This window comes from Uloborus diversus, unplaced genomic scaffold, assembly GCF_026930045.1.
Source record: "Uloborus diversus isolate 005 unplaced genomic scaffold, Udiv.v.3.1 scaffold_13, whole genome shotgun sequence".
Lineage (NCBI taxonomy): Eukaryota > Metazoa > Arthropoda > Arachnida > Araneae > Uloboridae > Uloborus > Uloborus diversus.
In genome coordinates this window covers 7,708,249-7,730,403 of record NW_026557987.1, presented here as the reverse complement: position 1 = coordinate 7,730,403, position 22,155 = coordinate 7,708,249, and the positions used below count along the sequence as shown (strand labels likewise).

The 22,155-nt window shown below is 39.0% G+C and overlaps 2 protein-coding genes across 3 annotated transcripts in view; one reads left to right on the top strand and one right to left on the bottom strand.

Moving 5' to 3' along the window:
* Window positions 1-1,015: 1,015 nt before the first annotated feature.
* Window positions 1,016-15,341, bottom strand: LOC129232596 (zinc finger protein 154-like). Of its 2 annotated transcripts, XM_054866728.1 has the most exons (5): window positions 15,251-15,341; window positions 12,858-12,932; window positions 5,810-6,451; window positions 4,042-4,230; window positions 1,016-1,807 (listed from the first exon to the last, which is right to left on the bottom strand). In XM_054866728.1, exons 2-5 carry the CDS (start codon window positions 12,864-12,866, stop codon window positions 1,100-1,102), a joined length of 1,548 nt encoding a protein of 515 aa, XP_054722703.1. In that variant the 5' UTR covers window positions 12,867-12,932; window positions 15,251-15,341; the 3' UTR covers window positions 1,016-1,099. The 2 variants fall into 2 exon arrangements, with proteins under 2 accessions (XP_054722703.1, XP_054722704.1); XM_054866729.1 differs by lacking the exon at window positions 4,042-4,230 and having other exon boundaries at window positions 1,017-1,807.
* A 1,237-nt stretch (window positions 15,342-16,578) lies between these two features.
* LOC129232656 (partitioning defective 3 homolog) overlaps window positions 16,579-22,155 on the top strand; it is a 98,328-nt gene continuing 92,751 nt past the window's right edge. Inside the window, exon 1 of the mRNA XM_054866788.1 lies at window positions 16,579-16,826. Coding sequence (XP_054722763.1) covers window positions 16,707-16,826 — 120 coding nt within the window. The 5' untranslated portion in view covers window positions 16,579-16,706. The remainder of the gene's footprint in view (window positions 16,827-22,155) is intronic.

The following is a 22,155-nucleotide window of genomic DNA, read 5'->3' as shown; positions in this document are numbered from 1 at the left end:
AAAAGGAGAGAAATAAAATAAACAGACCCACTCCGAGACATAGATTTTTATTGCAGCTCTAAGTTCCAGACAAAGAGAACCTCACAAGAGAACGAAATGGTTTACAATTAAAAGTGTACCATAAAAAAAGGACCTCTGAAAATGTTTTTAAAATCTTCTTCTGTACACATATCCATTTAAAGATCACTTTATACATTATGTACATGTCGAACAAGACGTCTTTGGAAATCCTGTGCTACTGTTCCGAACGCTTGTGTTCTTCGCCAAGCAACGCCTCTTAAATAATAAATGCCTAACGCTTTCTCGCTTTTAACATAGAGCAAAATGATCCCAGTACTCCCATCAATTCGGTACTTTCGCCACTGCCATCTATCGAAGGTCGAAAGCATTAGAAATTAATAGCGGAGAACACAATTGGTTGACTTCTGAATTTAAATTTCGAAATTGCCCAATTAACAATTTGATTTGAATTGTTTGGATCCATCGTCCTAGCAACGCCATCCATGTATTGCCGCCAGGTAGCGTTGTTACAGTACTGGCAGAGGATCACTTTATGAAGCAAATGTGATAGGCATTGAGTATTTAGGAGGCGTTGGTATAAGTGACTCTTACTCGGCTAGGGACCTTGTAACAGACTTGGAACTCCTCGAAACATGCGCGTCGGCGATGTTTTTTTCCACATCCAACGCATGTGGATCAATTTCGTTCCTCAGACGCTCTGAATTCACGTTTGAATGCTTTTAATTTTTTCTCCTTCGAATCATCTCTCAGAAGACCTTTTTCCGGAATGTAACTACGATTTCAGAACGCAGAACAAGCTACAGAGGAGATGAATAACCTTTTTACATGGTAGCCAATCAGCAGTCTCCAAATTTTTACACGGTCCCTAGCAAAGTAAAGGTTGCTTGTACGCGACCCGAATACCCCACGCGCATTTGAGATTGAAATAGCTTGTTTCCTCTCTCTATCCTGTTTCACATCACCACAGGCAGGATCCACCGTCACGCAGGAATACGGGGAGGGGGGGAGTGCCGGAACAGTGCTGTCCTGCTTCCGTTCTTCCGGCAGTGTGCCATCTTAAAACTCTGCGCCGCTCGTGTTACTGGAACTGCGGGAGATTGTTCGTCAGAAAGAGCAGGGTGGGGGGTTCCTGGGCCTGTACGAGGGTGGCCACGACCGGCTGGGAGGTCACCGGCGCGGGCTGCTCCGCCTCGGAGGTCACCGGCACCGGGGGTTCCGGGGCCGCGGCCTCCGGATCGGGAGGGGCGCCGTTCTCCGGGCGGGGGACCTTCCCGCCCGCGTGCACCTTCCTGTGCCGCTTGAGGGCGTAGAGCGTGTTGAACTTCCGGGGGCAGGCGTCGCACGTGTACGCCCGGGGGTTGCGGTGGATGCTGAGCACGTGCTTCCGGTGCACGGAGCGCGTCTTGAAGCCGGCCCCGCACACCTCGCACAGGAATTGGCGCACTTCCGAGTGCACCGCGCGGTGCTCGGACAGGTGGGAGCGGGAGCGGAAGGCCTTGCCGCACGCGCCGCACCGGTGGCACCCGGCCGCGTCGTGCGTCGCCCCGTGCTGCCTCAGCGCGTCGCCCCGCTTGAAGGCCTTGCCGCACAGGTGGCAGAGGTGCGGCCGCCGGTTGCCGTGCACGTCGTTCACGTGCCGCACGAAGTGCTCCTTGCGGTGCGTCTTGTAGCGGCACTGCTCGCACTGGTGCAGCGGCGTGCTGCGGCGGGAGCAGTGCATGCGCCGGTGCCGGTCGTAGTAGTGCTGCTTCGTCGTCTGGTAGCTGCAGTGGGGGCAGCTCAGCACCTGAGAAAGAGAGAGAGAGAGTCGTCAGATGAAGGTGCGGCTGAACGCAGTTGCGACAATGAGGCGTATACCCGCGTATGAGTCGTCTTTTGGGGAAGAATCGGAACAAAATCGAAAACCCGCAGGTCAGTCGAGCCGCTACTTTCCAGAAAAAATCCGAAAGTTTTCACCTCGATTTTTAAAAATAGGTATACCAAAAAGAAGGAAAATGACATATAACGAACATGCTTATGATTTAAATCGCACGAATTCGGTACTTTTGTACAATGAGGTTTCATTTACTACGATTTATGTAAAGAGTGCGTTCTATTGTTAATTTTATTTTGAGCCAACATCAAAATAATTTTGTATTGTGGCGAGAATTTACATTCATTTTCACAAATGAGAGTGAATTTTTGCAAGAACAACAATTTGGAAAATTCGACATTTATCATACTTGTATTTTTCAGTCATAGGTCTTTTTCAACTTTGTTTCACAGCTGGACATTGTAAAAATATTTACTTCTTCGAAGCTTGATTTAAGGATCGCTATGAGATCTGGAAAATGCTCACATTTTTGAATGACTATACAAGACTTGTTCAGGGAAAATGCTCGAAAATTCAGCCCCGCGTATAAGGTTTTCCCCTCCCGACTTCGTTATTTGTATGATAAATTTCTCGGCTTAGACACGAGTATACACGGAAATTGATTTTTTTTTAATTGTTACACTTAAATATTCCGTTATTGTCTTGAACCATTGCCCCACTAGATGGTGTTGACGCTTTCGGGCTTTGACAATTTATACTTTCGGGCCTAGACAATTTATAACTTTTCAGTGTTAAACCGATGCAACTAAGATCTGCTCTGTGCATCCCCCAATCAATGACAAAGTGATGGGAAAACAGTGGTTCCCTGTCGCGCCCTCTTTGTTGCAATGAGTTTCAGAGATTGTCACGGCCAATCACCATAAGCGAAATTGAGTGGAGCCATGCTTGAGCATTAAGAATCACAGACATATAAATGTTAAAATTCAAAATCTCTTCTTTTCCTGCCGTCTCTTATTTCATCTCTAAAGAGACAACTTCTTTAAATGATCAGTACGATAGTCTCCACTGTTTTTCATAAATTCTGCTCTGAAATGAATGTCTTTCTTCTAAAAGATGTCAGATCGATGCAACTAGAAAAATTTCTAGCACCATGGCAATCATAGGATGTTATTTACGGTCGAAAAATTGGAATGAAAATAAGTGCTTCTGGAGGGTGATTCTCAAGGTAACGGGAGGAACAAACTAAAAATGAGAGAAGTACAGTAAAACCCCTCTAATGCGGACACTAACGGGATGAATTTTTTTGTTCACAATAGAGGGGTGTCCGCAGGCCAGGGGTTTAATAAAGTTATTTGTATTGGAATCGGGGAATTAAAAAATGTCCGTATAAGAAAGTGTCCGCACTTGAGGGGTGTCCGTTAGAAGGGGTTTTACTGTATTATTTTCACTCTCACAAGAGAATGGTTCGTATTCGAGGTCGCTACTTTTCTGAAGGGTTCGTTTGTTCTCGAGAGAGTGATTATTCTAGCCGAATTTTGCCTCCAACCCAGAACTTTGACGTTTTGCTTTCTCATCACATTCAAATTTTGAAATGGATTCGCATCTCAAAGCTTACAAGATGCGGCATCTCCCACATTCCAGATGCCCGAGCCATTGCTGCAAAAATTTTTTTCGAACAGATGGCCTTCACAGCAAAAGTAGATTGAACGTAGCCTTTGCAAAAAAAAAATATTAAAAGAACAGACGACCGAGCCTTCACTGTTAAAAAAAAGTTTAAACAGACAAATGCCCAAGCCTGTACCATTAACAGAAGTTTGAACGGACGTCTGAGCCTTCACTGTAAACAAAAGAAATTAATAAACGGCTGAGCTTTCTCCGGAAAAAAAATAGTGATGCCCGAACTTTTACTGTAAGCAAAAATTTGAACGAACATTCGAAATTTGACTAATCAAAAAATGAAACGACATATGAACATACGCCTCAGTCTTCACTGTAACAAAAATTTGAACGGAAAGCCGATCCTTCATGGCAAGCGAAAATTTTAACGAACGGTTGCTCCTTGACAGAACAAAAAATTTTACTTATTGACTTACAAAACATTTTACAAACGTCCAAGACAAAAATTTGTATGGCCGAGCCTTCACTTTGAAGAAAAATTTGAGCGAACTCTCAAGTCTCCACAGTAAACGGAGTAGAGAGGGACGTACGTGCGAGGGGGCCTCGTCTCCTCGGTGCTTGAGCCGGACGTGTCGAAGCAGGAACTTGAGGTCGTCCGTCCGGTAGCGGCACTGACTGCACTGGTGGACGGTGGCGCTGTGGATCATCTCGTGACGGCGCAGGTGGCTCAGCCGCACCGACGTGAACGAACACTGGCCGCACCGGTGCAGGGTGCTCACCTGGGGGAGGAACAGAGAAACGCTTCAGTGAATTGCCCTCGCGAAAACAGGACTTATGTGCCCGGAAACAAAACGAAATTCTGCATTGGGACCGAGTGGTAGTTCTTATCGTCTGCAGCTGAGCCTAGAACTTTAATTTAATTATTATAATTTTCATTGCTCGCGTGAGTGGCAACGTTTAAATTTAATTTTCTTGATGGAACAAAAAGATTCCTTAGTAGCGATAAGTCATGCAGCGTTGCTGCATCACATTCTTTTCCTTCTGAAATATCTCGATCATTCTAAGTTATATTTATTTCTAAATTTATGTCAAATGTTACGTTCGTGTGTTGTAATAAATGTTTAGTATAGTTATTGCAAGTATATTTTATTGCGAATTCACAACGAAGAGTAAGCGGCACTATAGTAAAAAAAAAAAAAAACCACGTAGCCCGCCATGCTCAACCACCGAGTTTGTCAACTGAAGACCTTGAATGCGCGCGATATTGAACTGTGGGTCAGGGGTTAGGACACCACAACAAAACGGTGTTGCAGAAAGGGAAAACCGAACCATTACTGAAAGTCGTAGAAGCAATGGTTCATCAAATGCCAACAAATTGAAGGGTAAGAGACACTTCAGTGAATCGTCTACACTAAAACAGTACCTACGTCCCGAAAAAAATTAAAATTCGGTGATGCAAAATGCGTCGTGCAGCGTAAAATCATTTTTTTCGGATTCACATCCCGGAGGGAAAACGGCACGTCCGCCCCCTCCCCTCGGCTCGGATTGTAGTTCGGAATACACTGGCGAAAGTTACGAATGGGTAAATAAAACCTTCGCAAAACTGGCGATAGCAAAAATGGACTACTCTTGAAAACCAATACCAGAGAGATTTTGTTCTTAATCTTAACTAGACGGCACCACTGCACGCACGGCGCAGTAATCGACAGGTTGTGTTCAAAACTTTTATTTTGCAAGTTACGAACCCATAGACAATATTGGGAAAAAAAATATTTCAAAGGACTTACTTTCATCCCTGCAAGGGCAGATTCCCATCAGCAAATCTCATTATAGCTTTCAAATCATCCGAGCAATTTCCAAACCCAGGGCAAAAATTATCGGGTCATATTATTTTTTTTTTAAGAAAGGGAATACATTTTGAAGAAATGGACTTTTATGAACTGGAAACTAAAAAAGGGATTTTTAGAGAAGAACGGGACTAGTTGGGAGCCTTGAACTACGAAGAAACCATAGTAGTTAAAGTCTCTGAAAGACTATTCCATCTTTCGTGACATATTGTAGCGGAATGTGTGTAGGACTAACGTACCTACATACATTTTTACAAAGTTAATGACAATAAGCACGAAGTTTTTTGTGCGAAAGTGCATGGAAATTTGATTCCAAAACAAGTAGCTAAAAACATTATAAATCGGAACATCATTAATGAAGAAATTAGTTTTGAATTCTTTAATAATGAATCGGTAACTTATCGAAATCGGAGTGTTCCGTACAACGGATCATCATTCACGCAGTCCACAGCGACATTTCGTGGAAACTACGGAAAAACCGTAGTCGTTAGAGTCTGAAAGCGTTTCTCACCTTTTCGTGTATAGCCATGTGCTTGATGAAGTGGCTGCTGCGCTTGGTCTTGAACGAGCACAGCTTGCAGGAGTGCTTGTAGGGGGCGCTGTCCGCCTTCCCCTCGGAGTCCGGGTCCGACTCCTCCGTGGCCAGCTTCATGTGGCGCAGGTTCTCGCTCAGCCGGTCCGGGTCGTTGGCCGCGGGCGCCCTCCTCTTGGGGGCCCCGCGCAGCCCCCCGGAGCGGGCCCCCTTCAGGATGAAGCGCAGCTTCCGGGAGAGGGGCTGCCGCAGCGTCCTCCTCACGCTGCTGCTCTCGGTGGTGGTGGTGCTGACGTAGCCGTTGGAGGAGGCGGTGGGGTCCCGCTCGGCGTCCGAGGGGCAGGAGGTGGTGGTGGGGGCGCCCCGGTCGTAGGAGGCGGTCTCGTCCGAGAGGGTGGTCGAGTCCCGCTCGCTGGGCGACTCCTTGCGGCGCAGCAGCTCCTCGAGGCGCCCCCTGGCGGCGAGGATGCCGTCCAGGGTGCCGCTCAGCTGGTAGCCCCCCTGCGCCAGGCGCTCCACCCGGGCCCCCGCGGGCACGCACCGCTCCACCGCCTCCAACACGCAGCCCTCGATGGCGCCGATCACGTGGGACGAGAGGATGGCCCTCACTTCCGAGTAGATCTGGGGGAGACAAAAATACATAAGCTGACAGCTTGATACAGTGAAACCTGTGTATAACAATACTGTCTATAACAATAAACCTGTCAATAACGACATTTTCCTTGGTCCCAGGGAAATGTCAGCATAAATAATCAAACTGTCTATAACGGAAACCTGTCTGCAACAATACTTTTTTAGATCCCAACACTATCGTTGTAAAACCTGTCTGCAACAATACTTTTTTAGGTCCCTACAGTATCGTTGTAGACAGTTTTTACTGTATTATTTCGCATAACATTTGGGAGACTGCATGAATGAATTTAATGACAAAAATTGAAGAGTAAACAGGGCTCATACCCTTCAGGTAGAAGAAAATTCAAGCACTTTTAAAGAGTGACAAAGTATTTTTCGAGGTACTATCATAAATTCATACTATAAATAGGGTAGGTAGAAAATTCATTTAATTCAAACACATAAATGGCTATGGGATATGACTCTGAGCTATAGTAATATTAGGTGTTTATTCAACAAAATAGACAGCACAAAAATAGATAACGCACACAAAACGCATATATTCCTTAGACGAACGTCTTCGCCTGAGTGCATTGTACTTTCACAAGAAGAAATCAAAATACTTACATTCAGTGGCGTAGTCAGGAAAGAGCCCCCCCCCCCCAACTCAGGGTTTTAACACATATTTCCAATCTTAATTCGGTAGTTTACATTTATGAGGGAACACTCAACCCAAGAGGTAAATTCTGCCTACAGGAGACAATCCAGGATTTTTTTCTCACTACCTATTTTTGTGAAAGTATTGCATCACATTTTATTTTTGTGAAGGATTTTTCTTTAAATATTGTTTTTATGATTTTTTTAAAGACACACTTTAATTTTTGTTAAAGAAAAGTAGAACACCTGAAATTTTAGTTCGAAAGTGCAAATGTCATGTATTTTTATCTGTAACAGTTTTTTTATGGGGGGGGGAGCTAAAAATTTAAGAAGTACGAAAAATAACATTGTAATTTGAGCTCAATAGACATTATACTATGTACGATTCAGGAAATTATCCCCCAAAACGGATAGCGATGAAATTGCACTCTTGCACTTTGACGAAAATGGGCTAAAAATGCATGAGATAAAATACTACAAAATTGTCGTTACTAAAGCGATTGCTCATATAAATCAGCTTATTATTATTTCATGAGTGAATTTTGTTTCAAACACAAACAAATTTTCGATTTTAAATTCCAGATTTTAAAGGAACTTTCGACTTTTTTAAATGTTGTTTTTGTGAAGTTACTGATTTTATTACTTGATTTTTGTGAAAGTACCGATTTTAAAATACTATTTTTGTGAAGAAACTCAAAAACGGTAGTAAAACCAGCCTGTATTGGGCCCTGGCCTAAGTTCAAATTCCATCTGACTCACGTTACCATTTGACGAAGTTTTACAAAAATAAATGCCATACATATAAGGTAGGTGCGGGTAATAAGGCCTACCTAAGCGAGATTTGAAACGAAATAAAACTATGTATTTGAATCAACAAATTGTAATATTAGTTAAACATACAGATCAATTACTACTAGAAACTAACAAAAAATCACCAGTTTTGCAGAAAACAAGTATGAAATAAAGAGTTTTTTAAAACCTTGTCATTAGGCCTTTTATACTATGGTAGGATAATATGGCCTAAGAAATTTAACACTCTTATATAATCAAAATAAGATTCTAACATTAATAAATAATTGAGATCAATTGTAATATGTATGCATTAATCATGCTTAAAGTCTTCAAAAGGACAAAAAAATTCTACGTTCAACAACCGTCAGGGCACTCAAAATTATCTTTATCATAGACTCACACCGAAGCATTCCTTATGATACCACTTGTCGCATTTTAGATTCGTCTCATGTCAGTCATCTTATCTCCTCACAAGTGTGTGACAGTACCAAATAGCATCGTTTTCTTTACTATATTTTCTTTCACTGAGTGTTTACGTCTTTTTCATTTTCTTCTCTTTCTTGTTTTTGTCAAACAAGTCTTTGATGACTAGGTGTCTCTGATAATTGATGGCTTTTTTTTCTAACAATTGATGTTTTTCTTTTTCATAATTTTCTCTGGCGCCTGAAATGCTGTACTTTTTCTCGAACCGTAAACCATGTGGTAAAACTTTTCAGAAGGTTTTGCTTGGGGTACAGCTATAACACTGAACCAATTAGTAAATAGTCGTAACTACTAGCGCCGACTCCATGGGGCTTGAGGGGGCTCGTACCCCCCCCCCATTAATTTGTGTGTGGGTATGTCTTTTTTCAGAGAAAGTGACCAGTGCTTTACTTGAAGAAGAGCTTCTTTTTGCTTGAGTGTCAATGAGAATTATTAGTTTTTTAGGAATTTGAAGGCATTTATAAAATTTTATACATCAAGGCAAAAATCCTATATAATTTACTAAAAGATGTTCTTGTATGCCTAGACTATAGCCGATTGCTTAGTTCCCGCAGAAAATTTTTATATGACTTGTGTGCCAAATACACCATTTTTTTAATAGTTCCTTTGTTATTTTTACATCTCTTACACGTTGGTATTTTGCCGAAGAGTATCTTGTAATTAGTCTTCATTTAGCATCCGCTCAGACATTATAGACTTTAAACTAAAAATGATCAGCCAATTTTCTTTTGTTTTAAATGCTCGTCTCACTACCATATAAAACGACTGGTCTAATAAGGGTTTTGTATTGTTTCATTTTTGTGTTAATAGTGAGGAGTTTAGATTTTAATTGGTTCTTTAAACCGAAGAAGCATCTATTCATCATCAAAATTCTATAAAATTTTTTAGTTATTAAAATAAAACCAAAATAAGTTAATCTAAGGTAGCATGCAATCAAACTTTCACATGATTTTCAAAAATATAAAAATATTTACAAATTGCAACAGGATTGAAATCTTAAATACGGGAAAAATAATCCGTGACGCATAAGTTACATGTTGGCACGCATCCAAAATTTATTTATTCATAATTTATACAAATAAAACATAAAATAAGTTAATGAAAGGTAGCAGATGTCAAAATAATTTCTGATTGTCAAAAACATCAAAATGTTTACAAGATGCAAAAGGCTTGAAGTCTAAAACAGAGGAAGTATCAACACACGTGTTGAGCACACCATAACCATCACTTTCTCTTTCTTTTCCACAATAAATATCACAAAATACGAAAAAAGTCGCCTAGAATTGTAAAAAGTCACCAATTTTTAAAAAATAGTCACTTTAAGGCCATTTTTGATCAAAAATGTCACCATAGTCACCTACGGTCAGATATGGTCACAAAAGTCACCTTTTAAGTCGCCAACCCTAAACATATTGGAAATATGACAGCCAAAATATTGACTATTGCAGTAATTAAAACGATGTAAAACAATAGACTAAATAAAATTATGCTATTTAATTAATGTCAGTAGTATTATTAATCATACATAGGCACCTGTGTAAATGCTAAGCTCCCATTAGCTCCTAAAATAACATTAGGAGACATTTTAGGGGGCATTCATTAATTACGTAAGGATCCCGAGGGGGAGGGGGGGGTGGGAAAATCTCTACGTTGCCTTACTTGGAAGGGAGGGGGGGGGGGGCTCAAACCCATTCTTAAGTAATATTTTTCAAGTGGATATTTTACATATAGGCCAGTGCCAATAGCTTTGAAAATGGTAAAAAGTAGAAAAAATTTAGAACAGGATAAAACCAGTTAGAAAGGTAAGAAAATCTAATAACATTAATAGGAAAAATAAATTACGGGCGAGCTGAGTTCGGGGATGTAGGGAGGTTAAGGGGGAGGGGGGGGAACGGTTTATCACGATTTCCGGAAAAACTAAGAGTCCTATTAAAAAAAACTAAATTACAAAGTTGTTGGTAATAAAGAGATCTACAACTTTTGTATTTTCACTTTTTTTACATAACCTCAAAATTAATGTGAAAAATTCAAAAAACCGACTTTCTGGTTTTTTATTTTTATCTCCCACAAAAAAATTCTTTTATCCACTAAATTTAATGAAAAGTTACCTTATTATGTCTCAAATACACTGTAATTTTTTGGATTTAAAATATTCATTTTTTCTCCTTATTTTGATTTAATATTAAAAAAGCATCAGAATTTTCAATCAAAAAATCTCACATCAAAATATCTGTTTTTTTTAAAAAAATCGGAGCAAGTTTTTTTCGTTAGAATCTCTACTTTTTGATGGTATAAAAAACAATAGACAATACTATGGAAACTTTTCATAAAAAATGAAGAAAATCAAAAAAACTCAACTTTGAAAAAAAAAATCATCACTATATAAATATGGACAATTATGAAAAATAATAATATCATAAAGTTCTACTGCAAAGGATGGTTGGAACAAATTACAGCCCTTTAACACAAACTTGCTTAATGGGACATTTCGCTCAGCGCGAAATAAATGCCATTCCCCGTCAGATAAACCTGCAGATTAGGTTAAATGAATCGCTTTTAACACGAAGAGGTTTAAGACGAAATCTCGCACATGACAAAGAAAATTTTAAGGTCTTGAAGAAAAAAAAAATCACTATACTTTTACACGAAATTGCTTTCAATATTTGAAAGATCTGCACCAAAATGCAAAATAGCAGGCTCCTGTTTTGAGTTACTTATGTTTCTTACTTAAACAACAAATATAAATGCTTGGGTGTACATTTTTGGACACATGTACAGTGAAACCTGTGTAAGTTGACCACTTGCGGTGCAGTACTTTGGTGGTCAACTTAGACAGGTGGTCAACTTATAGAGGGTAGTATTGAAATTTTTTTTCTTCTTTTCTCACCCCATGCATTCATTTTTTAACTAATTGGAATACTTTAAACTCACTTTCATTGCTTAACATTACTTTAAAACAATAAGAAAAAAAGTTGCTTAAATATTTTTAGAGATTATTTACCAGAATAACATGTAAAGTATCATACAAATTTAAAATTTCTGTAAATTGATCAAAAAAAATTTTTCTTTTTTTTGTCTCATTGCTTATGAAAAACTACTTACTTGATATTAAAAATTCCTAAAAATTCATAACAAGTCAAAAGAGACTCAAATTCTTCATTTGATTTTTTCTTGTACATTTGTAACCGTGGTAATAACAAAAAAACTCCTTATTGAAGTTAGGCGCATTTTCTGGGACTTAACATGAGCCCAATGTTTTTCAATGGAAACAAAAATATTCATAGGTTTTTTCTTAAATGTCTAGTTGCTAGTTTGAGGCATAACTGATTAAATTTTTAGTACAATCTAATGCTTTTGCTTAGTGGTCAACTTAAAAAGGGTTTTTTACAATACTCCAAACCAAAGCTGGTGTATATTAGTGGTCAAGATAGACAGGTGGTCAAGTTAGAGAGGCTTTCCTTCATTATGTAAGATAGAACTAATTCCGTTCCTGACAAAAGCGGTCAACTTAGACAGGTGGTCAACTTAACAGGTTTTACTGTACTTTGGTTCTTATACAGTATACTCCTGATTATCCGTGTGCTGATTATCCGTTTTGCGGATTATCCGTGCATCATTTCGGAATCACACTTTTCTAAAGCTTCGATGTTGTTATCGATAACATCACTGAGGAAGTTAAAGAAATCGAAGGTTTCGAATCCGTTGACGCCGAAAATGTCGAAGAGTGGCTTAAAAGCACTCGGGAATCAGGATTTCAATATCTAACTGACGAAAATATCATTGAACTTGTTACCGAATCAAACGCAAGTGATGATACCGAAAACGAAGATGAAGAACATGAAGATTATACAACTTCGCATTCTACTGCTCTACAATCAGTAGAACATTTATTGGATTACATGAGTGAAAGAAGTGACGATGACGGAGAAATAACTGCAATAAGAAAAATTGGTACGGACATACGCAACCATTTAAACAAACAAAGAAAACAAAATATATCACCGATTTTTTTAAGCAATACATTTCGAAGAAAAGTTCCTGGTTTGTGTGAGCATATACATAGTTTTTTCTAATTTCCCCTTAAATAGTTACCCTGCATATTCCTTAAATGATTTTTCGGATTATCCGTGTTTTTCGATTATCCGTGCTACGTCGCTCGGTGATTAGCACGGATAATCGGGAGTATACTGTATTCCCGAAACACAAACAAAAAAACTTGTCTGCTTATACAAAGTCCGGTAAACGTCGAAATAGGTTAAAGCAAATTTCGGTCAACACAAAATATTTTGGCATCGAGTTCGTGTTAACGAGGTTTGACTGTTCTTATAGTACAAACACATTTGTAAATGTTACTTGAAATTATCTTTGACAAAAGGGTAAGTGAGTGAACAAGGAAATGGAAGAAATAAAAACATGGTGCACGTAAACGCATGAAAATGGTAGAAACTTTAAATGTCACCCACAAGAGTAATGTGGGACTCACCTCGAACATTGTTTGGCCGAAGAAGTGTGTCCTCTCGAGGTCGGGATCATCGCAATCCGCCCACAGAAGACACTCCTGTGGATGGGGAGAAAGTGGAGATGAGTACACGCATCTTAACCACCATTAAATTTGATTCATTTTTAATGACACAAACACATCCATGGAACAGGGTTTGAAATTACAAATGTGACAAACTGGTCAACAAAAAAAATTGTTGTTTTATAATATTGAGAGTGTGGCCATATTTTGTCGAATACCCTGTTAAAGAAAATGACTTTTTATTTATGTCAACTAGATAGCTAGCTTTGTATTGGCATCAGTTTGTTGTCTCTTTCTTCCTATTTAATTTTTAAAGTTAGTCGGTTAATGAAGTGTGAATTCTTAGTGTTTGTTTCGTGAGCAGCAATATGTTCATACTCTGGTAAATACCACATTTAGTAGGAAAAACTGCTTATATGCCAAATATTCCAGTGAAATCCTAAACAAATATTTTGGTTCAAACTTTTTCAATTAATTTATTTTTATGCCGATTCAAAAGAAAAAAAGTTTAATAATTTTCTTGTCTTTTGTGAAAGGCATTTAAATTTAACATGTTAAATGCATCTATACTAAGTAAAATTAATTTAAAACATATAAAAATTAAAATAAACTATTCGTTAAGAAAAAATAAATCATTATACTTGATATGACTTTCTGCTATCTTAGACTCTTCAGTAACTGATCAACTGATAACAATAACACTTAATTTAACATCTGACAGCTTTCATCTACTTTGAGTTAACTTCGAAAGTGGTAATATCAGTAAGTAACAATTTGAATTTATTTTGTACTATGGTACTATACAGGGTGTTTGAGAAAGAACTCTTCTACTTTGAAATTCAACAGCAAAGCATGTGAGATAGAAAGGTGAAACAAGTTGTACATTGAACCAACACTCTAGAATTTTTTATCCACCAGTTTAAAAAAAAAAAAAATCAGAGAGTGCTGCAGTCAAATATTTTTTAATTAGTGTATTAATGTGCTTGGTGAACAGAGTCATATCTCTTTGTGACGAGTTCAATATGGTCACCTTTACAGCAGTGATACAACCATTCAATTGCATAACGTTACAGCCTTGTGAAAGGTAGCCATATCGAACCAATGGGTTTGATGAGGGCAAAGAGATTGGACCTCTGTTCAATGAGCGCACCTTTACCAATCAAAGCACAGTTGACTACAGCGCTCTCTGGTGTCCAATTTGTGAACTATGTTTGAAAACCGATAGATGACAAAATTCCAGAGCCCTGAAACGCTAGTGCAACGTACAATTTGTTTCACGTTTCTATCTCACATGGCTTTGGTTTTACGTCATTTCAAAGTAGACGAGTTCTTTCTCAAACATCCTGCTTGACAACTTTCACTCATTGTGCAAAGAAAATACGAGTTTCTTTACCAATTGTCAAATAATTGAATTAGTTTACTATTCAGCTGCTGCAAAAAATAAATAAATAAATAAATCGATGTTCTAACAACTCAGAAAACACCCAGGCACACCAAGGACCTTGTCACAGGACACCAGTGAGCCAAAGTTGAGAAGCACTGTGCTAAGGGTCTGCGCACAAAAAATGTCACACTTTTAGGGGGAGGAGTTGTGAAACCCTCCCCAGGAGGGATAGAGTAACAAAACACACATTGCACATTTTTTAATAAGAATATGTTTGTGAAAAATAGTGTGACCAAGGAGGGAGGAAAGTCAACAATGATAAAAAAAAAGTGTCAAGTTTTTAGGTGTTCTTTAAAAACATCATTTTAGAGAACACCTAAAAAGAAAAATAAAAACCCAAAGAGAAGAAAATCAGAATTACATAATTGACATTTTTTAATTTATCGTCTGCTTAAATTCATTTCATAACATTTCGATCACTTGTTTTGGCAACTCATTCGAGTTGTTCTTTTTCAGAGAAAATGAGAGAGAGATTGTAATGAGCAAGTAGGTTAGCATTCTTTTTAGAGCTGTTCAACTGCGTTATTGAGATGAGTTTTGAATGTTGCGTTAGATTCTAATAAAACTGCACTCTTTATGAAATTGAATTTTTTTCCCGAGAGGGATGACAGGACAATAACAAACTTTTGAACAAGCAGGTTGGAAAATAAGCCCGAACAGAATTCATAGCTCAGAAAAAGGAGAAAGCTGCCAAAGAATACAAATCAAGTCTTTGAACAATTTTAAGCTCAGCCCTTTACAAGAGATATAAAAAATTGAGTGACAACTCGAAATCCATAAAAACAAAACATGATATCTTCCTGTTAGGCATAGCAGTCTATTGGAGAATAAGGAGAAAACGGGAGATCATTTAATCCCTCGTTATAGGAACCACTATGGGAACGTGAGAAAAGAATACGAATCGAAATACCTTCGTTGTGCTGGGAATTCATTCTACGTTCGAAATTTCGAATGTTCGAAATCCGTAAACAAGCTTTTAAAGTGAAGGAAGAGCGTTGAGCTGTAGCTGTGCTGACAGCTCGACGTAAGTGATGAAGAAGGGAGGGTAAGTCGATGTTCTTTTCATCATCTTATTTTGCGTTTGTCGAACCTCACCAGTTACTAACCGCAGCGTTCTATCATCTATCGGTTACCATTTTCAGCTATTAATTGGTTGATTCCTATTCCTATTCAGAGTCACAACTGACTACAACTGTATTTATGTCGAGGACTGCATACTAAGTGCCTTGCCTCCATTATTTTTTTTACACCAATAGATGGCAGCACCATCACCGGATCGAACAGTTGATGAGGATTTAGAACTAGTCCAGGAGCTAATAGCTACCAGGTGCTAGCACCCCCAGAGGTATCGTTTCACTCGGAGGACATGGAGACCACGAGCCTATTTAACGTCGCCCAGTCCCCTTTAATGACGACGGTGGGTCTTCGACCATCGAGGTCCGAACTCGGGACCCTCCGGCCCCGAATCCGACACTCTACCGTTCGGGCTACCAGATACAGATACAGATAGAAATTTATATGGGCCAGAGCGGAGCTCTTTTACCCTGTATGAGGGAAAGTCATGAAGGAGTTGATTTGAAATGGTGTGAGGGGGGGGGATGGAGTAGAGAGAAGAAAAAAAAAAGGAATAATTTCAGAGCCACACTATATACATATTTACAGGGATTACATAATTGAAATGACAGGAGAATTGAATAATCTGGAATATAATAAGAACTGAGTATAGATCGGGCTACCACGGCTCCGGTTACCATTTTAAGCTGTTGATTGGTTGATTGAAACACGTGATCAGTAGCTGTCACGTGATCGGTCACCCGGTAGCGACCAGTTGATTGATCACGTGACAGCTGTGACGTCAACTAATGCTAAAGCATTGGAAAAGACGTCATTATTTGACGTTATTACTTTAACCTCCCACGCTCTAGTTATAATTTCCTCATATTAATTTATATATTTAATACTGGGAAAGTCCATCCGAACACGACCCCATTATCCCATTTTAGCTCCGCATTCCAAAACGAAAAAAAGGAATGGCAACACGTGCGAGGCTCTGTGGTCAACGCTGAAAAAAAAAAACAGAAAACATAATTGTTGCTAAAATTCCGTGCATTTTTAATTTTTTTTCAAGAAAAGTGTTTGCGTATTTGTATATTTCGTGTGTGACATATGTGCGGAGTGTGAACCCGGTATCGACGGGAAGTTCTCGAGTGTTTGAAGTTGAAATCCCCTCCCATGAAGTGCTGATGAAAGTAAAATAACGAAGATGATGCGATGAGGTTCGTGGGATTATTTTTTCGCGTCGCCGTTTGGGACATGTGCGTCTGAGAAGCCAATGTTGTGTAACGTGAGAACGTGCTCGGACCATTATGAAAGTGACCGTGTACTTCGGGAACGTTCGCGTGATCGTGCCGTGCGGAAAGGGGGATATTCTGGTGCGAGAACTCATGGAGCTGGCCATCACGCGGTACAAGAAAGCTACGCGCAAGGTGAGTGCTTTTTCCCGGGGCTCGGAGAGATATCGGGACCCTGTCTTGACGGATCTATGAACCCAGAGATGTCCGGTGCCCATCCCCCTCAAAATGCAATTTGGCTCCCACCCAAATATCACGAAGACCCTCTCACATGAGAACCCCCCCAAATATCTCGAAGACTCTCACATGAGAACCCCCCCCCCAAATATCACAAAGACCCTCTCACATGAGAACCCCCCCCAAATATCACGAAGACTCACATGAGAACCCCCCCCAAATATCATGAAGACCCTCTCACATGAGAACCCCCCCCTCCAAATATCATGAAGACTCACATGAGAACCCCCCCCCCAAATATCACGAAGACACTCACGTGAGAACCCCCCCCCCCCCAAATATCAAGAAGACACTCTCACATGAGAACCCCCCCAAATATCATGAAGACTCACATGAGAACCCCCCCCCCAAAAAAAAAGAAAAAGATCCTCGAAGACACCCCCTAAAAATTTTAATAGCTCTGTCCGCACCGTGAACTCCCCTCACCCTCACCGATTAGTGAACTGGGTTTGGGGGGGGGCAACCCTGCCCCCTTTGACCAACATATTTGTAGTAGTGGTGGGCGAACCAATTCGTTTGAGTGAGTGACTCACTCACTCAAAAGCACTAGTTCAATTCAGCAATTCACCGAGCAGCAACTCACTCGCTAAGCTAAAATATATATATTAAATTTTCTTTTCCTGAAGTTTATAAGTCCATATGCATACACCGCTCGTGTTTGCTGAAAGTATAATTTGAATTCAAGATGTCAAAAAATCTTTTCTCTCTCTCTCTCTCTCTTTTTTGTGCCCGGAAACCTGTGTGCCTTTGGATTTTTTTCTTCTTTTTTATACCCTCAAATCTGTAGGGGTCAATGTTAATGCCAGTGATGTTGCCTTTAATTTATGCATGTAGAGTTTTTACTTTTATGCAGAGATTACTCAGTGGGAATGGCCAAATATATTTTATTATAAAAGACACAACACATTACAAACATATAAGACCAAACATTTTACTTGAACTAATTTAGTACGTTCTGAAGATATAATATTTTAACTGTGTTGCCAACCTAAGACAACTAAACATTAATAATTATTTCTTAACAATGCAATCATATAGTACACAATATGTCATAATGTGAAAGTTTTTCAATCATGAGAGCCCAGTAGCAGAAACTTTCTAGCGAGTCTGCGTCACTATTTTGGGTAGTTGAAAATAATCTGCAGCATTATTATTAGTTTTATTTTAAGTTTTCATAAAATACAAATGTCCTTTGTGAAGGTCAAGGCTTGGACAATTTTCCAACTAGCCAGTGGCCGCTAGGCCCGAAAAACTTAGTGGCCACCACTGTCGCTGGGTTTAAAAGTATTAAGGGGTGGGGGGGGGAGGCAGCAGCTTTCACTACTTTCATAAAAATAAATAGAACTCTACACACTATGAAAAACAATTATTCAAGAAATATTAATTTTAATATGAAAAATTTGCATTGAAATAGGTTTTTAAATTTTTTAAATTAGTAGATGAGAAGTTGGCAGGAAACTGCATTTTAGATGAAATATTTAGCTTAAATAGCAAGGTCTTCAAATCAATGAGAATCAAATTAATACAACTGTGCAGATAATAATTCGCATTTTTGGGGGGGGGGGGGGGAAAATATATATATATATATATATATATATATAAAGAAGAAAAAACATGATTTATTGAACACTTTATGCTATCTTCAATAGTTTGTGTTGAGGTAAACATCCAATTCTGTTTTTGGAAACTTAGGTAATAGAGTAAGAGCCCATGGGTGCCAGACATACATCATAGTATAAAGGCCCAAAATTTTCCTGCGTAAGCGCACTGGAGCAGGTATGAAGGGTTCGCTATTAGTTAAGCTGACTCGCGCTGGCTTTGGCGGGCAAGAGGTAGCAAAGGCGCGAAAAAATGGTGAACAAAAACATCATAGTATAACGCGTGATTTTTTAATATTTTATTAGGGGTACTATTACGAGTTAAAACTTACAAAGCCAGACACTTAGCACGCTGGCTTTGCGCAGCCAGACACTTCAAAGCAGGGAAAAAATGGTGCACAAAAACATCATAGTATAAAGCGCGATTTTTTTATATATTGTAAGGGGTGCTACTAGGAGTTATGCCTTACAATGCCAGACACTTCGCAAGCTGGCCTTGCGCAGCCAGACACTTCAAAGTTGGGAAAAATCGTGTCCAAAAACATCATAGTATAAAGCGTGATTTTTTTATATATTGTAAGGGGTGCTACTAGGAGTTATGCCTTACAATGCCAGACACTTCGCGCGCTGGCCTTGCGCAGCCAGACACTTCAAAGTTGGGAAAAATCGTATCCAAAAACATCATAGTATAAAGCGTGATTTTTTTATATATTGTAAGGGGTGCTACTAGGAGTTACGCCTCACAATGCCAGACACTTCGCACGCTGGCCTTGCGCAGCCAGACACTTCAAAGTTGGGAAAAATCGTGTCCAAAAACATCATAGTATAAAGCGTGATTTTTTTATATTTTGTAAGGGGTGCTACTAGGAGTTACGCCTTACAATGCCAGACACTTCGCTCGCTGGCCTTGTGCAGCCAGACACTTCAAAGTTGGGAAAAAAGTGAGCAACTTTATGTATTTTTATGAAATGTGATAGTAACACCTTTTATTTCTTGGCACTAATACATTACATATTTAATCCTGTTCTAACTTGCGGGAAGAGTGCAATTACTGAGTATCTTTTTTAGTTGTATGGGTACGGCTTCTGCCGTACAGGGTCGTTCCTCAATTTGTCGCACTTTTATTTAGACCTACATAGACTCTTTATCACATTTACGAGGAGCGACTCAGACATGAAAAATCGTATTACTGGTCAACCTTTTCGTCAGTGGCGGATACAAGGGGGGGGGGGTCATGGGGTCATGACCTCCCCCCCCCAAACCCATGACAGTTTTTGAATGTTTGCTTGAAAAAATAAAAAAATTAATCGAAATAAAAAATTTCGAATTCAATTTTTTTGGGCAGAACAATAAAGGGAAGTGGATACAAGGAGCGGGGGGGGGGGGGGTCATGACGGTCGCGACCCTTTCCCTTAATCTGCGACAATACTTTGCAATCATTGCAAGGTTCATTGAATTCGAGTAGTGAAAATGACTGCTTGAAAAAAAAACCAGAACGAAACCATAAATAAAATTTTTGAATTCCTTTTTTTGTGGCATCATATGTCATTTTTCTATTGATATATAGCTGCACTTGAGACAGTTTTTCTACGGCGCTGTTCATCAGGCGCCGAAAAATGAAAAGTAACAAAGAAGTGTCTGCCACCCGATCGCTATGATAGTTATTATAAAACTGCAGGCAATTAATTGATAAAACATTTGAGTGTGTAAATATTTTTATGTAAAGTATCTGTAAATTATTATTCCTTTCAGTTGTGATCTTTAGACAGTTTCGTTTTTGTTCGTGCTGAGTTATTTGTAAATGTGCAGTAAATAGTTAATTCAATAAGTTTAAATCAGTGTTTTGGATTTTGTGTCGTGCAAGAAATGTAAAATTTTAGTTTCGTGTTTGCGCGAAACTTCCCGTAAGTTAGCCCCTTTTATTAGACGGAAACTGTGCAGAAAAAAGCCGCGTTTTGTAAGAAAAGGACTTCCTATGACAAAACCAATGAGCTTCGGGTGACAAAATATTGTTGTCTTTTTTTGCAAAGTTAAAAAAAAAAAAAACTTCTGTATCAGACTCTGAGACTGCGACGTCTTCGTCCACGTTTCAAATATGAGGGCCGAAAAAATTTGAAGATTTTGGTTTTTTTTTGCGAATTTTTGAAATAACCCTTTATTTTGCGTTTTTTCCTGTGTTTAATTTTTTCTAAACCCATCCCGCAAAAAGTATGGGAATTTCTTTCTGAAAATATAGTATGTAGTAGCCAAAACATTTATCCCTCTTCAGAAGAAGAAAGTTTTCAAATATACGCGATAGCTTTTTTTTTTTCAATTTTTTAATGAAACTTCGAAAAAAACCCTTTATTTTTCGCTTTTTTTTTGCGTTTAAATCTCTCTAAACCCATCCCACAAAAGATGCGAGATTTCTTTCAGAAAATTTAATATGTAGTAGTAAAAACATTTCACCTTCTTAAGAATTTTTTTCCAAAAATATGCAATTGCTCATTTTTTACTATTTTTTAAAACACATCGTATCTTCCAGCAATGGCCCACGGGGAATAAACTTTCTTCCTTTCACAACCTAGCTGTGACGTCATAATAGTGCGAAAAGGTTCCTTCCAATTGTTGTGACGTCCTGCCTAGATTTCGATTCGATATTGAGTAATTGAATCTAATTCGCTGCAACGTATCTTTTTTTTTTTGCTTTTGCTAACGGTAGCACTTGCTTTTTTATTTACTTTTTTTAACTTAGGAATGCTTTCTTTTTTGAATCATCCCTCCCCCGCCGGACGTTTTGCTGTATCATTTTACGTTACATATTTGCGTAATTAATTTAATTAAAATATTGAGGGTTTTTTTTTTGGCAAACGCTACTTCTTGCACACTACGGGAAACAAGGAGGGTTTTTTTTTGCGCTATTTAATTAAATGAATTAAGCTCCTAATAGCACCATTTACAAAATATAAAAAAATCACGCTTTATACTATCATGTTTTTGGACACCATTTTTCCCAACTTTGAAGTGTCTGGCTGCGCAAGGCCAGCGTGCGAAGTGTCTGGCATTGTAAGGCATAACTCCTAGTTGCACCCCTTACAGAATATAAAAAAAATCACGCTTTATACTATGATGTTTTTGGACACGATTTTTCCCAACTTTGAAGTGTCTGGCTGCTCAAGGCCAGCATGCGAAGTGTCTGGCATTGTAAGGCATAACTCCTAGTAGCACCCCTTTCAAAATATAAAAAAAATCACGCTTTATACTATGATGTTTTTGGACACGATTTTTCCCAACTTTGAAGTGTCTGGCTGCGCAAGGCCAGCTTGCGAAGTGTCTGGCATTGTAAGGCGTAACTCCTAGTAGCACCCCTTACAATATATAAAAAAATCGCGCTTTATACAATGATGTTTTTGTGCACCATTTTTTCCCTGCTTTGAAGTATCTGGCTGCGCAAAGCCAGCGTGCTAAGTGTCTGGCTTTGTAAGTTTTAACTCGTAATAGTACCCCTAATAAAATATTAAAAAATCACGCGTTATACTATGATGTTTTTGTTCACCATTTTTTCGCGCCTTTGCTACCTCTTGCCCGCCAAAGCCAGCGCGAGTCAGCTTAACTAATAGCGAACCCTTCACACCTGCTTCAGTGCGCTT

Bases quoted from the DNA above. Each gene is read 5' to 3' on its own strand.
- LOC129232596 (XM_054866728.1), bottom strand. The intron at 4,231-5,809 runs GTGAGAAACGCT...TTCCTCCCCCAG, and splicing joins ACATGGCTATACACGAAAAG to GTGAGCACCCTGCACCGGTG. The intron at 1,808-4,041 runs GTACGTCCCTCT...TCTCTTTCTCAG, and splicing joins GAGACGAGGCCCCCTCGCAC to GTGCTGAGCTGCCCCCACTG.